A 12,324-nucleotide genomic window follows, 5' to 3' on the forward strand; every position below is an offset into this window, starting at 1 on the left:
AATTTAAAAAGTCAGGTTAGGCTATTTTAATGCAAAAAGTAGATCTTTAAAAACATTCAGTTAATTATAAATCAAATTATACACACAAAACAATAAAAATAATTTATTATCTATTTATTTCTGTGTCTTGGTTTAAATAAAAGCACAAACACAATCTTTGTTCTCTACATGATGTAGCATTAAAGTGCTTTTATGCACAAAATGATACATTGATTGAGTCAATAATTGTAGGCACCGTAGTGTTGTGGCTTTAGGGAAATCTTTGTCGTGACTCAAATGTGACATTTCATTTCAGAGAAACTGTCTGCTTGTGTCATCAGACCTTTAGAATCCTACTTTCCTTCAGCTTATTCTTGTAAACCTCGAATGTTATCAATAAAGATAAAAACAATGAAGCCAATGTTTGTTTTATACTTTACTCTGCTACCAGAGGGGAAAAGCTTGGTCTTTTTTGCAATCTATTGATTGGTTTGACCATGTCGGGTGTTTTTTGAGATAAAACACAGCGGTGCTGTGCTGAATGTCCAAGATTAAAGGCTGTTTGCCCCTTTTGTTGGACGTTTATTACTTGAGCGTCTCTCAGCTGCGGTCCTTGGACTTCATTATCCTGCATGTTTTGTATTTCCTGCCTAAACACCTGATTCAGCTCATCAACAAGCTCTGCGCTTTTTTAAAGCTGCTGTTTTTGACAGCAGAAAACCTGTAGGATGATGGTTGAAACATTTATAATTAAATTATTTTTTTAAGAAAAATAAGCATAGTCTTATATTTAACTTTTTTCTATTGGAGTTACACTGAACTGTTGCACAAAACTCAGGCAAAATTTAGTCTAAAGCTCACCTGGGGTCTCTAACTTGTTGCATGTAAAACTACAAGCAAAAATTAGATTTTACGTCAACTAGTCCTGCACAAAATAACACAATTTCTTTAATAAACGATATTTTTTTCCAAATGTTTAATAACAAGCATGACATCAAACATGAGAACAATGCATGTTTAGAAAAATATATCTGCAAATGCATTTTTCGGAGTACACCTTACATTCACTTGACCTCTACTCCATATTAAACATTAAAAATGGAAAGTTAAGCCGTGGAATCCTAAAAGAAAACACACAGACTGTCTGTTTAAAAAAGGTAAACAACCTAAAAATGTTCATATTTTGAATATTAGACGTACCTGCTTTCTTTTCCTGCTTTTTATTGGTGGCTTATCTGACATGAAAACAAACTTTTCTTTTCTAAACACAGTTTCAAAGAAATAACTAGTTTTCCTCACAAAATATCATGGACAACAACCCCAGATTCTCTAGATCCATGTTTAAATACCTGAATTGTGGCATATTTAATCCAATTTCAGAACTGTCTGACATTAATTTCTTAAAATTCCTAAACTGGATATGTTTTTGATAAAGATGGTTTCTTGTTCAGTCTTTCTTCTGAGTGATGATGCAAAAGTCAATGTGCAACCTTTTGCTTTAACTTAAAACTACGGTACTGAAAAAAAAGGGGGGAAATTAACTTATCCAGTTTGGGCAAATAAGCACTGAAATATGGGGAATTCCATGCTTGGGCACCAGAAAAAGTGTTGTCCGTATCTCCGTTTTTGAAAGATAGCTGGAGTCTTCAGCGTCGATTCCTTTGAACCGCGTTTCTGTCTGAATGTCTTTGAGGAATCACAAAGGAGCATGAAGGGCAGTTCAGTATCCAGCTGGGTAGCCTCCTTTCCTGGGGTCAGACTCTGCACATAAACGCTCTCCCTGCCTTACCACAGCCTGGACCACGGAGTCTGGAGTCCCCAGCAGCTGGGTCACATGGTTTTTCTGGACCAGTCCATCCAGAACACTCTGGAGAGGATTTACAAAGGCAGAAGCAAACAAAAAACCTTTTAGTTTTCTGCACATGACTATGGCTGAAGATGGTGATTATGAAATGTTAGAAATATCTTAAAAAGTACTATTTATTAAGAATCTCACAAGTCCGATGACCAGTTGGGCTGGGCGATACTGAGTATTTGGATATCGATCCAATACCAGTCAATATCGCAGATATCAATACCATATTGATGTTTTTCATAAATCACCATCACAAATTAAGTTATTTCCGTTATTAGTTATGTCCCCTTAGCCTATGTAGTACCCACCTTTTCAAAGCCCTGCTCGACCACAGTCATGTTTGGGTTCAGCTGGTTGTGAACTCGTGGTTCCATCACAGCTTTCTTCAGGTCATAGTTGAAGAACAGCGAGTTCAGGATGACCTGTTTTTGTTCCAAAACACTGAGCTTAACTTTCATCCTCTAATGTGTGGGGAAAGATGTTAGTGAGTGAGTGAGTACGACATACTAAGGCAGTAGCTGTGGTGATTTTTGTGCCCCCTGAGGCTCCTACGACCATCTTCACTCTGTTTTCTTTATCAAATATGATGGTGGGACACATGGATGAGAGCGGCCTTTTTCCTGGAAAAGGGAAGTCATTTCCGCTCGGTGAGTTTAATTCACAGTCCTGTCTTGAAGTTCAGTGACCTCATAAAGAGTATTAAAAGTCAAATGTAGCATTTTGTAATAGGAGAAAGTGTAGATAACCTGGTTGGATGAAGTTGTTGGGTGACGGTGGGATTCCAAATCCATTGGTCATGTACGGGGAGCTAAAATCATCCATTTCATCGTTGAAAATGATCCCAGTAGATCGAGACATGACTTTAGACCCAAAGCTGTGGAGGTCAAATAAAACATTTTGGAATCATTGTTCAATAAATCAAAACATTTACAAAAATTGAGATCTGAAGTCTTACTATAGATTAATGGTGCTGGTGGCTGCAACGGCGCTCCCATCCTCAGCTATGACAGACAGATGTGCCGTGCCATGGTTTTCTGGGACAAAATAGTCAGGCTCATAGTAGGTGTCTGGATGGGTGGTGTCATCTGTAATTTTATTCCTTATGCCATCAGCAAAGTAGTCTGAGGTCATGTTATGGATCAGCTGAAGTACAGTTAAGAAAAAAAAGGAAAGGCATGAGCATCATTATTTATTTAAAGGGGATAATTAAAGTCATTTTAGAGAGACGGTTTACTCCCATACTGCCCTAGAGAGCGCTGGAGTTGTTTAGTTCATTAGGGCTGCACATTTCCCATCAAGCTCCAGAGATAATGAGGGAGCAAAAAACATGAGCTCTCACATCGGTAATGTTGAGATATCTTGGATCCCCCAGTCTGCTCCTCTTGGCATAAGCAAATCGAAAAGCTTCTACAATCCGATGGTACGTCAGAGTCTTTTTCTCTGCTGTGGAGACACTAGTGTCTGAGAAATTGTACCCTATCAAAACAAAACAAACAAAATAAAAAACATTTGTGTTCACTTAAAAAGTTCAGAGATCAAGCAAATATTTGCTGACGGACATTTAAATCAAGCTTATCAGTTCAAAATTTGAATTTTTTTTTTACATATTAAGGCAAAACAAAAAGGCTTGCAAACACAAAAAAATAAAATACCTTCAAATCTTATATGACTAAATACGTTTGTCTAAAATTTGACGCAATCTGCAAAAGACGAGGCCTCAAATTAGTCAGCACAGGGAGAAATTGTTTAAACATTTTGATTTGATGTTGTTGATTCAGCAATAGGGGCAGATAATATAAGTTTTCTTCTTTCTGCTCCTTTTCCCATTTATTGACTGTTTTGCATTTATATACTATTAATTTTATGTTATGTATTATTTATAAATAAAAATAAAATCGGCTGAAACAGCAAAAAAAATACTTTTAAAGATATATAGACTAGAAAACCACACAGCCATTTAAGTTACTTAATATCAGGTCAGTAACACGATGAGCAATAAAATAACTCCCAACAGAAGACGGGAAGTAAAAATAAGCACAGGCACTCCCAACTTTGAAATTGGGAGTTAAAATATATTGAAATATGCAATAGGGGTGTGTATTGATAACTGTCTGGTGATGTATGAAACGCATCCTGATCCGATGTGATTCGATACGTATCCCTATGTTTTCCAAGACCGTACCAGACAAAATTTCACTTTTTTTAAGATTAGGACTTCCAAAAAAATTTTATCTTAATATTAACACACTTTTCATATAAATAAAATGATTAAATTAATTGTATTAATGACCAGAACATCTAGCACTGCTCCTTTATCTCATGTAAAAGTTGCTTTGAACCTTTTTACCTGCTGTAAACGGTGCCTCATTTCGGTGCTAAGTTTCATTAAGGTCTATTTGTCTTTGGACATGTCAATCACTTCTACTCTGTTCAGTACTTTGATGTTCTAGCCAATCCTTCAGCCTTTCCTGCAATAGTGGACAGATCTTGCCTTAGTGACTGATACCATTTTCAGCAGATAGCTCTTCCTTGGTTTTTGGGTTGTTTTTTGTTATTAAAAACTTGTTTTTTTGGAACTGCCAGCCGTCCTGCCCACCAAAGCCTGACAGTTTCATTGGAAAGCCAAAGACTGAACTACACGTTTGCTTTTAAATAAATAATTTAACATCATCTTGGCAGCATTTTAAGTATCCCAAAAGGAAGTATCACAATATTTTACTGAATCCATATTTTCTCACATCCCTACTATGCAAGCTGTCATGGACCACTTAAGGTGGATAACATTCTTACTCAGAGAATCTGGAGACATCTCTGGTGCAGAAGGGACAAAGCTGAAGACCCTTTTGAGGGTCTCTGTGGCCTTGGGCCCTAAAATAACACAGCATCACTAAACTTGATTGTGTCATGGACATTACAAAATCACTTCATGAAATCACTTTCAACTACATCCACTGGTCATCTGAAGATGCTAAATGTAGGATTGTAAGTAAATAAATGTAAGTAAAATAAGATTAATCTGAATCATGCATGTAGAGTTTTTTATTAATTTTATTTTTTACTTTTTTTTTTTTTAAAAAAAGGCAGTTTAACTTTCAAGTTTCTAATTTAGAAAGTAATTCAAACCAAAAATTGATTAGAGATTCTTATTCCAAGTTCTATTTTTTTGCTCTGCTGTTGTTGTTTTGAAGCACTGATCTTTCTCTGCCTCTATGATGGAGGGATGGATGTGAATTTAATTTGGCATCAGAGGAGTTGTCTGCTTTCAGAGCAGTGGGGGGGTATCATTCCTGGGATGACCCGGGGAAGCCTGACACGCTCTCTCTTGCATGGCTGCACACACTCGGCCAGGCCGCTCACCGTCCACTATGTTGAGTATGAGCGCCAGCACGGGCCCGCTGGAGGGGGCGTCCGGGATGTGGATGGTGTATTCCCCAATGTTCAGCTTAAGAGGGTTCTCATTCAGCACCGGCTGGTACTCCAGCAAGTCATCGAGGGTTATAATGCCACCTGGAACACGATCAGAGCTGTCATGATTCAAGTAGACTGGGGAGTAAAAATAACCACATGCTGCTATTTATAGCTCTCCCTCCAGCCTGTCTTTGTTGAGTTCTTTGAAGTGTTACCAGCATAAACTAATTTGTCTATATTTATGACGGGAGACGGAACAACACCTGCTGCCTGGATGTCCTCGACGATGCTCCTCGCCATTGTCCCATTATAAAACACATCAGGGCCTTCTTCTGCTATTCTCTGATATGTGTCAGCGAGCTTTGGGAACCTAACGATGTCATTCTCCTTCAAGATGTTGTTTTCAGAGTCACAAAACACCTCACTGAGAACAGACGAGAGAAAAACAAGAAAGAATCTTTGAATCGGAACATAGAAAATCAAACAGCATATGAAATGGATTCAGAAGCGTCTCACTTGGTTCACACTTAATAGCATTATCATAATAGTTTTTGGGCTCCGTCAGGCAAAATGATAGTGTGAAAGCTTAAATGTTTTTTTATTTTAGTTTTCCTCCAAAAGAACAAATAAAAAGGCAAAGTTAAAGCTTATACTACTAATTATTTTTCTTTAAAATTTTTAGCTCAATGTTGACTTCAGAGAATTAAAAGCTTTTTTATTATCTTATAAAAAAAATAAAACTTCCCTTGTAGTGCATCTTTCTCAGATCATGAAATTACTTAAATCGAGGAGCTTTCTGGGTTTCAAATTTATTAAATTAAGCTTACATTAAAAAAAAACTATTGTAGGAGTTATTTAATCTCAAGATTCCATTCTTGTGGAAATTATTATCCTCTTAAAGACAAGAGGAACTATCTGTCTGTGAAAACTTTGAAAGATTTCTACAGATTGTGCTAAAATCTGCTTTATTTTTTACATGAGCCAAGCAGCACGATCTGTAGAAAAACAGTCCAGATGATAAACTGATCTGCCTTCTGAACGCATCTATCACTCTGTGACAGAAATTGCTCCATAATAAAAGAAACAAATCACATGGTACATCCTTAGACAGCAGAAAAGCTTTCTAAATGACTAAAAAAATGTGCAAAAACACATAAATATACGAACACAACGAACATGTGCCACAACTTCAACAGGGCTGATAAGAAAAGCCATTATTTACAAGGTGATTTTATATCTCCTGGTCCTTCGAAGGTTTACACATCTTTGCTCGAAGAAATTCACTGTCGTGTAAAACTTTTTATCTCTTTCTGCTTTGTTGTTTTATTCAAGCTTATCTGAGCATCTGCTGTTTCATTGTGCCAAAGAGAGTGGCTGTAATGAAAGATTGGAAGGTCATCTGATTGCTGATGCCTCTGACATCTTTCTGTTCTCGACTCCTTGCTTTATATTCTCTGAAACCATAGAGATCCAGTCCCAGAGTGGAGATAAGAGAAGCAAGTATATGTTTTATCACTAATTTAGCTCACTTTAAAACTTAAAAAAATAGGTTACCTCATCTTGAGAGGAAGTTTTAATAGTCAATTTGTTTGATCAAAGGTCCCTGACATGAGAGAGCTTAAGGTGATGCTTTACAATCAAAGAGCAGCTTAAAATCAGACATACCACATGTTGGCATTCCTTTGAATGGAATCTTTGCTCTTAAAGAGGGCATGAGCCAAGGCTTTTCCTATGGGAAAACCATCGCGGGCCAAAGCGATGCTGGGCTCAAACAACTCTTTCCATGGAAGTCTTCCATGTCTTTTGTGTGCCATCTCATAACCCCGGATCTCCCCTGGAATGGCTATAGACAATCCACCTGTCATGCAGAAAAGAACATTTTATAGTAAAACGGTACAATGTCACAATGTTAAGTTCAGATGGAAACTATTTGTTTACTGTATAGCCTTTTAATCAAAGGTTTAGAGTATATTCAGTTTGATTTAACAACACTTTTATCAAAGATGTTGAAAAAAAATGACTTTGAACAATTTCTGCACTATTTCATCTAAAAGCCCACAACAAACAGTTCAGGTAACCCATTTTACAGGAATTGTTATGGTCATATTTTGGCAGCTACTGCACATCACCAGAGTCTCTGTTAACCTTTATTAAAGAAATCCTCTGACAGCTGTTTCTACCTGTGCGAGAAAGCTTTGTGTTGTTCCCAAACATGTCTTCGGTGGCATTCATAGGTGCTGTTTCCCTTGCATCAATTGTTTCCACTTTCCCTGCAAGAAAATAAAGGTTAATGAAACCATTTTAATTTGATGTGATGCAATATTTTTCTCACCTGTGGAAGCGTTGTAGATGACAAAGAAAAGCCCTCCTCCGATGCCCATGCTGTGGGCGTTCAAAAGACCAACACACAGTAAAGCAGCAATAGAGGCATCCACAGCTGAGCCGTTTTTCTTCAAAATGTCCCTAAGTGTACGAGAAAACACTTATCAGTCAAAAAAAAACATGCAAGTAGATCCAAAAATGTCTCAAATGTCCCTTTACCTCCCAACTTCTGAACACTTTCCAGCATCAGCTGCCACTGCCGCCTTTGAGTAGAAGTGGTCTGAAGAGGGAGGCGCGTTTTTCTTTCCAAAAGCCATGAATACCCCCAGGAAGAGACTCACTGCAGCCACTAGAAGGACCACCACGCCAGCAATCAGGGACTTCCCAACCATGTTTCTGTTCGGGAACATCAACACACTGCTGAATCAGTCCATTATCATCATTAAAAATGACAACCACATAATTCTACAAGTTGTGTTCCTGCTGATCTGTAAAGAAGCGTCACTCACCTTTGGTGTTTTGCTTTTCACAGATTGATGAAAATATTTAGAGGAAAAGGGAAGAAAGCTGATCTGTAAGCTGACTGCAAGGTTGTGAACAGGAATGGTGAAGTATGACTAGCTTAAGTCTGAGGATGCACGTTTTGTCATCTCTATTTTTAAGGAAACATGCATGTGTCATCGGGAGGCCCTGATAGTTAGTGGTTTTTGGACAATACTCGTGCTCCTAATCTATAACCACCTGCTCTACCTGTTTGTTTTGGTTTCAGTTGTAAATAATAAAATAGGAGGGTAAAACTGTTGAATAAAAAAGCTTCATTTTTTATTTAAGATGTAAACATAACATTAAAAACTCTTTTAAATGTTAGGTACATCTGAAATTGTTTTTTAGATGAAGATCTTTAACAGCTTAGCATCTATTTTGCTAGCACTGTGAGCCTCCCTTTCATGATGACTTTGAGATGAATCTCTTGAGTTTGTCTCTATGGTCCTTTAAAGCCTTTCGTTTCGCTTTGATATCAATCTGTCAGCCTTGCCAAAGTGAAAATGTGAGCGGTCTGTTTACAGATGCAGGCCGCATTCAGCTCTGACTGGGGGCCACGTGTGATTGGCTCAGCTGGCAGCATCGCTGTGCTCAGTAACCGTGTCAAAGTCTGTCTGGATTATTCTGCAGGCATCCTCAGACAGTTTGAGACGCCTGAGACTTCACAGAGGAGCAGAGGTCCAAGATGGCAGCACTTACCTTCTTGCTGCCATTCTGCTCTCCTGCTGCTGTGCCACACTGATAGAGGGTTCTGCTGTGTTGCTCAGTGCAACTGCAACGATTGTAAATCTAATCAATGCTATAACGGTATAGATCTTCCAGGTTCACAGCTGCCTCAGAGATGGAGTTTATTCATTGCTGTGAGCGGATGTATAGCAGAGGGGGACAATTACATTTCTGCTGGTTGCAGGTCACAAATGCCTTCCATCAGAATTTATTTGCATTGCTATCACTCACCTGAGGTTGTTTTTTTCCCTAAGTGTCAGCTAGAGCTTGGTCCTATATTAGTCCCACGGCTAAAGGCTTAGAAGTTCAATTTTCCTTGATTGTTTTTGCACAGTGAATTGGGTGGCTTGTTCATGCTTGCATGTACGGCAGCACATTAAAGGCCACACTCACACAGCAGCAGGAGAAGGGCAGTCTGCAGAATCACAAACAGCTGAGAGATGACTGCATGGAAAGAGGGTGATGTCACGTGTTGTTATGGGCAGCTGCATGTCTTTTAATGACAGGGGCTTCAGAGATGTGATGTGCTCCAGTTAGAAGCTGGTGACACACCTTCTATCAGACAAATGTGACTGATATTTATGATCTAAAAAGACAACTTCGTGTTTCTGAGACAGTTTGATCAGAAAATGTGTCTTTTTAAGTAAAAGCACATCAGAAGCAACAGGAAAGTAGTCAGTGGTAGACATAGGAATCTTCTAAGGATCTGTGAGCGTCCAAGATGTCTACACCTGATTTGTCTTTGTCAGGGTCATCTTTGCCTGTTTGATTTTTGTGTCTTTTTGTTTATTTTATTATTATTGGTATTGATTATTTTTTGCTGATGCAGTATTTCTGGGAAAGGCTGTTTTTACAGAGTAATACTTTTGTGAACAGATGTCACCTCTTTACTGCTCATCTCTTTATGACAACTTCTCCTATCAACAGTTGGAGCTCAGTCTGAGGGATTACACAGAAAATCCTTCAATGCAATATGTTGGCTTTGAAAAGAATATTAATAAAGTAAAGATAATTTGGCTTTATGGCAATAATCTGGGATAAACACGTGCAAATTCTAATGGAATAAATTGGATGGAACTAAATCTGATTTTGCTTGGTTTGATGTTTTATTCTATTATTTGTGTAAATAGATTTAGCAAACACAAATTTAGTGGTTGTTGCTTCTCAAAAAACATTTTGAAATCATTTTTCTTTTTGTAAACAACAACCTAAAATGATAGGAAAAAATAATCACACAGTCGTTTTAATCTTCCAAGTCAAAACCTTATTTGTCCTGAACTGACCCACATATGAGAAGTAACTGGACTGACTGAATTTGAGCGACCTGATAGTTTTAGATAAAAACTGATGTTCGCTCCACTGCACATTTGCTCTTTATGCCTGTAGGAAAACAAAGATTTTATTGGTGAGCCTGAACTGACAGCAGATGTGAACACGATTATTTGCATCTGCGCGGCTTTGTGACGAACGCGCGACCTGGATGTACCCTGCCCCCGGGACAGAACCTAACTCCAGATAAATCAGGGCCAGGTCAATCATTCCATCCTGACTGAGTCTGTCCAGATCCTGCCCATTTTGAGGTCAAAACTCTTTGGTTTGACTAGAATCAGTCACGTTTTCCACTTGCAGAAATCAATTGCTTCATCAGTATTGCCTCAAGAGCCAAACATCTGACAAGACAAATTAGTTTCATGGGGATGAAACATTAAATAGAGGGCAAGGGGCATCTGTAATCACATCTTGGAGGAGGGAAAAAAAGAGCAGCGGGGATAATCTACAGAGAGCAAGCACAACCAGGGGAAATAACTGTTTGCCTGCAGATTATGTGGCATGCACTAAGCAAGGGCAAGCCTGAATCCCACCACGGAATAAGGTCAAATTAGGATCAAAGTCCTTTAACCCACGAGGACTGGATCCACAAATAGAACAGGTGTGGAGATGCTGAGGTAACAGATGTGTGCTGGATCCAGCGTGGCTCCCCCTCAGCGCCCCCCAAACCAGACATTCAAAAACTGGGACATGCTTGTCAAAGAATGATGGGTGACAGATGCAAACAGGATATGACAGCTTATTTAGGAGCGATCTGTTTAAAGAATTGCCAAAAAGAGGTTCATGTTCACTTAGACCCAGTGGGGGGAGATGCACTTTTAAGCAGCTGGAGATGAGACCAACTTTGCACCCCTGAAGGGGGAGTCAAAGCCTCCCGAGAAGACAAAAATCTGAACAGTAGAAAGTTGGGATGTAAGAAAGTATCACTTCAGTGAAATATCGTGATACTTTGGCGATATTTGTATAGGTTAAAAAAGTGACAAGATGATGAATCATTAATTATTTAAGAGAAAACACACAGTTTATTTTTGTTTTCCACTTAAACTCCCAACCGCAAGCTGGTAGCACGCCACACTGGGCCTCTTTGAGCAGCCCTACATCACATCAAAACAGCAAGATCTTGCAAGAACCACCTTGTGATAGATATGAACTCATGAGGCTTGCGGTTGTTGTTACATGTTAGACATGTTCAACTCAGTTTTAACTAATAGTGAGCACTGAACTGAAAATCTGAGTCATGTTGGTATCGGTCCAGAATAAAATGTGGATTTTGGTGCTTCATGACTCATATAAGAACAACTGAGGTCATGCAGACTGTGCACAGAGTTTCCGTTAAAATGCTGAAGGCAAAGCTAACAAAAGTACTGCTGTACTTCACAGCAAAATATTCTGATTCAGTGACCTGATGGATCATAATACTCTGAAAAAAGACAGATGTTGTGGTGATGACAGGTGACATGTGTTTACTTCCACATGTGTAAAAAAAAGTGCAGACTGTGAAGAAAATATAGCATTTTAGCCACATTCAAGAACTCTTTTTCACCCTGTCACACTGCTTCATCACACTTATATGTTTCTGGAAAACACTTGCTCAAGCACAGTTTTAAAAGCACAGTTTTTTCAACATCATAATCTTTAAAAAAAAAGGAAAAGTCAAATATTGTCTCTGTAACTGTCTTTGCATATATCGGGATACGTATCGTATCTTGAAACATGTATCGTAATACATTTCATATCGCTAGACTCTTGCCAATACACAAACAGTGACTGTATATAGGGAACTGGACTGAGCAAGTGAGCCATCCCCAATAGAAAATGACTTTCTTCCAGTTCCAAACAAATGAAGTCAATCCAGTTGCCATATTTCCGTGATATGTCAGTCACGTCACCATGTTGGAACAAGAAGGTCTCAGTGAGCCGTGATTGGTCCATGTCGGTCTTCGTCTACATATCTATGGCAACCACTGTCTCCAATCAGTAGTGAGCATGTTAGAAGGCCACACCCCTTTCACTGAAATCATATTCAGGAAAATGTGTCAGTCAAATGCTTTGACACCACCTACTTTCACTGAGACATCTGATTGGTCAGTTTATAACTTAAATAATAGCAAAAATATTGTGGAAAAATAGGATTGGCAAGAACATGTTAAAAAGATAAAAAG

At 38.5% G+C, this 12,324-nt stretch overlaps 1 protein-coding gene across 1 annotated transcript; it reads right to left on the reverse strand.

Annotated features, from left to right (window-relative positions):
* Window positions 1-883: 883 nt before the first annotated feature.
* Window positions 884-8,151, reverse strand: ggt1a (gamma-glutamyltransferase 1a). The gene is made up of 12 exons (XM_024276186.2): window positions 7,784-8,151; window positions 7,575-7,705; window positions 7,423-7,512; window positions 6,908-7,100; window positions 5,506-5,666; window positions 5,192-5,341; window positions 3,174-3,310; window positions 2,790-2,977; window positions 2,581-2,708; window positions 2,342-2,454; window positions 2,143-2,256; window positions 884-1,846 (listed from the first exon to the last, which is right to left on the reverse strand). The coding sequence occupies exons 1-12, from the start codon at window positions 7,972-7,974 to the stop codon at window positions 1,700-1,702; spliced, it is 1,743 nt and encodes a 580-aa protein (XP_024131954.2). The 5' UTR covers window positions 7,975-8,151; the 3' UTR covers window positions 884-1,699.
* Window positions 8,152-12,324: the final 4,173 nt, after the last annotated feature.

This window comes from Oryzias melastigma, linkage group LG9 (assembly GCF_002922805.2).
Source record: "Oryzias melastigma strain HK-1 linkage group LG9, ASM292280v2, whole genome shotgun sequence".
Lineage (NCBI taxonomy): Eukaryota > Metazoa > Chordata > Actinopteri > Beloniformes > Adrianichthyidae > Oryzias > Oryzias melastigma.

What these genes read in the sequence shown, in the direction of transcription:
- ggt1a (XM_024276186.2), bottom strand. Translation starts at nt 7,974, where the DNA reads ATGTTCCCGAACAGAAACATGGTTGGGAAGTCCCTGATTGCTGGCGTG. An exon ending in CAAAGGAATGCCAACATGTG is followed by an intron (nt 5,667 to 6,907) that starts GTATGTCTGATT and finishes GTCTGTTCTCAG; the next exon opens with TGAGGTGTTTTGTGACTCTG. An exon ending in CAACAACTTCATCCAACCAG is followed by an intron (nt 2,455 to 2,580) that starts GTTATCTACACT and finishes TCCCTTTTCCAG; the next exon opens with GAAAAAGGCCGCTCTCATCC.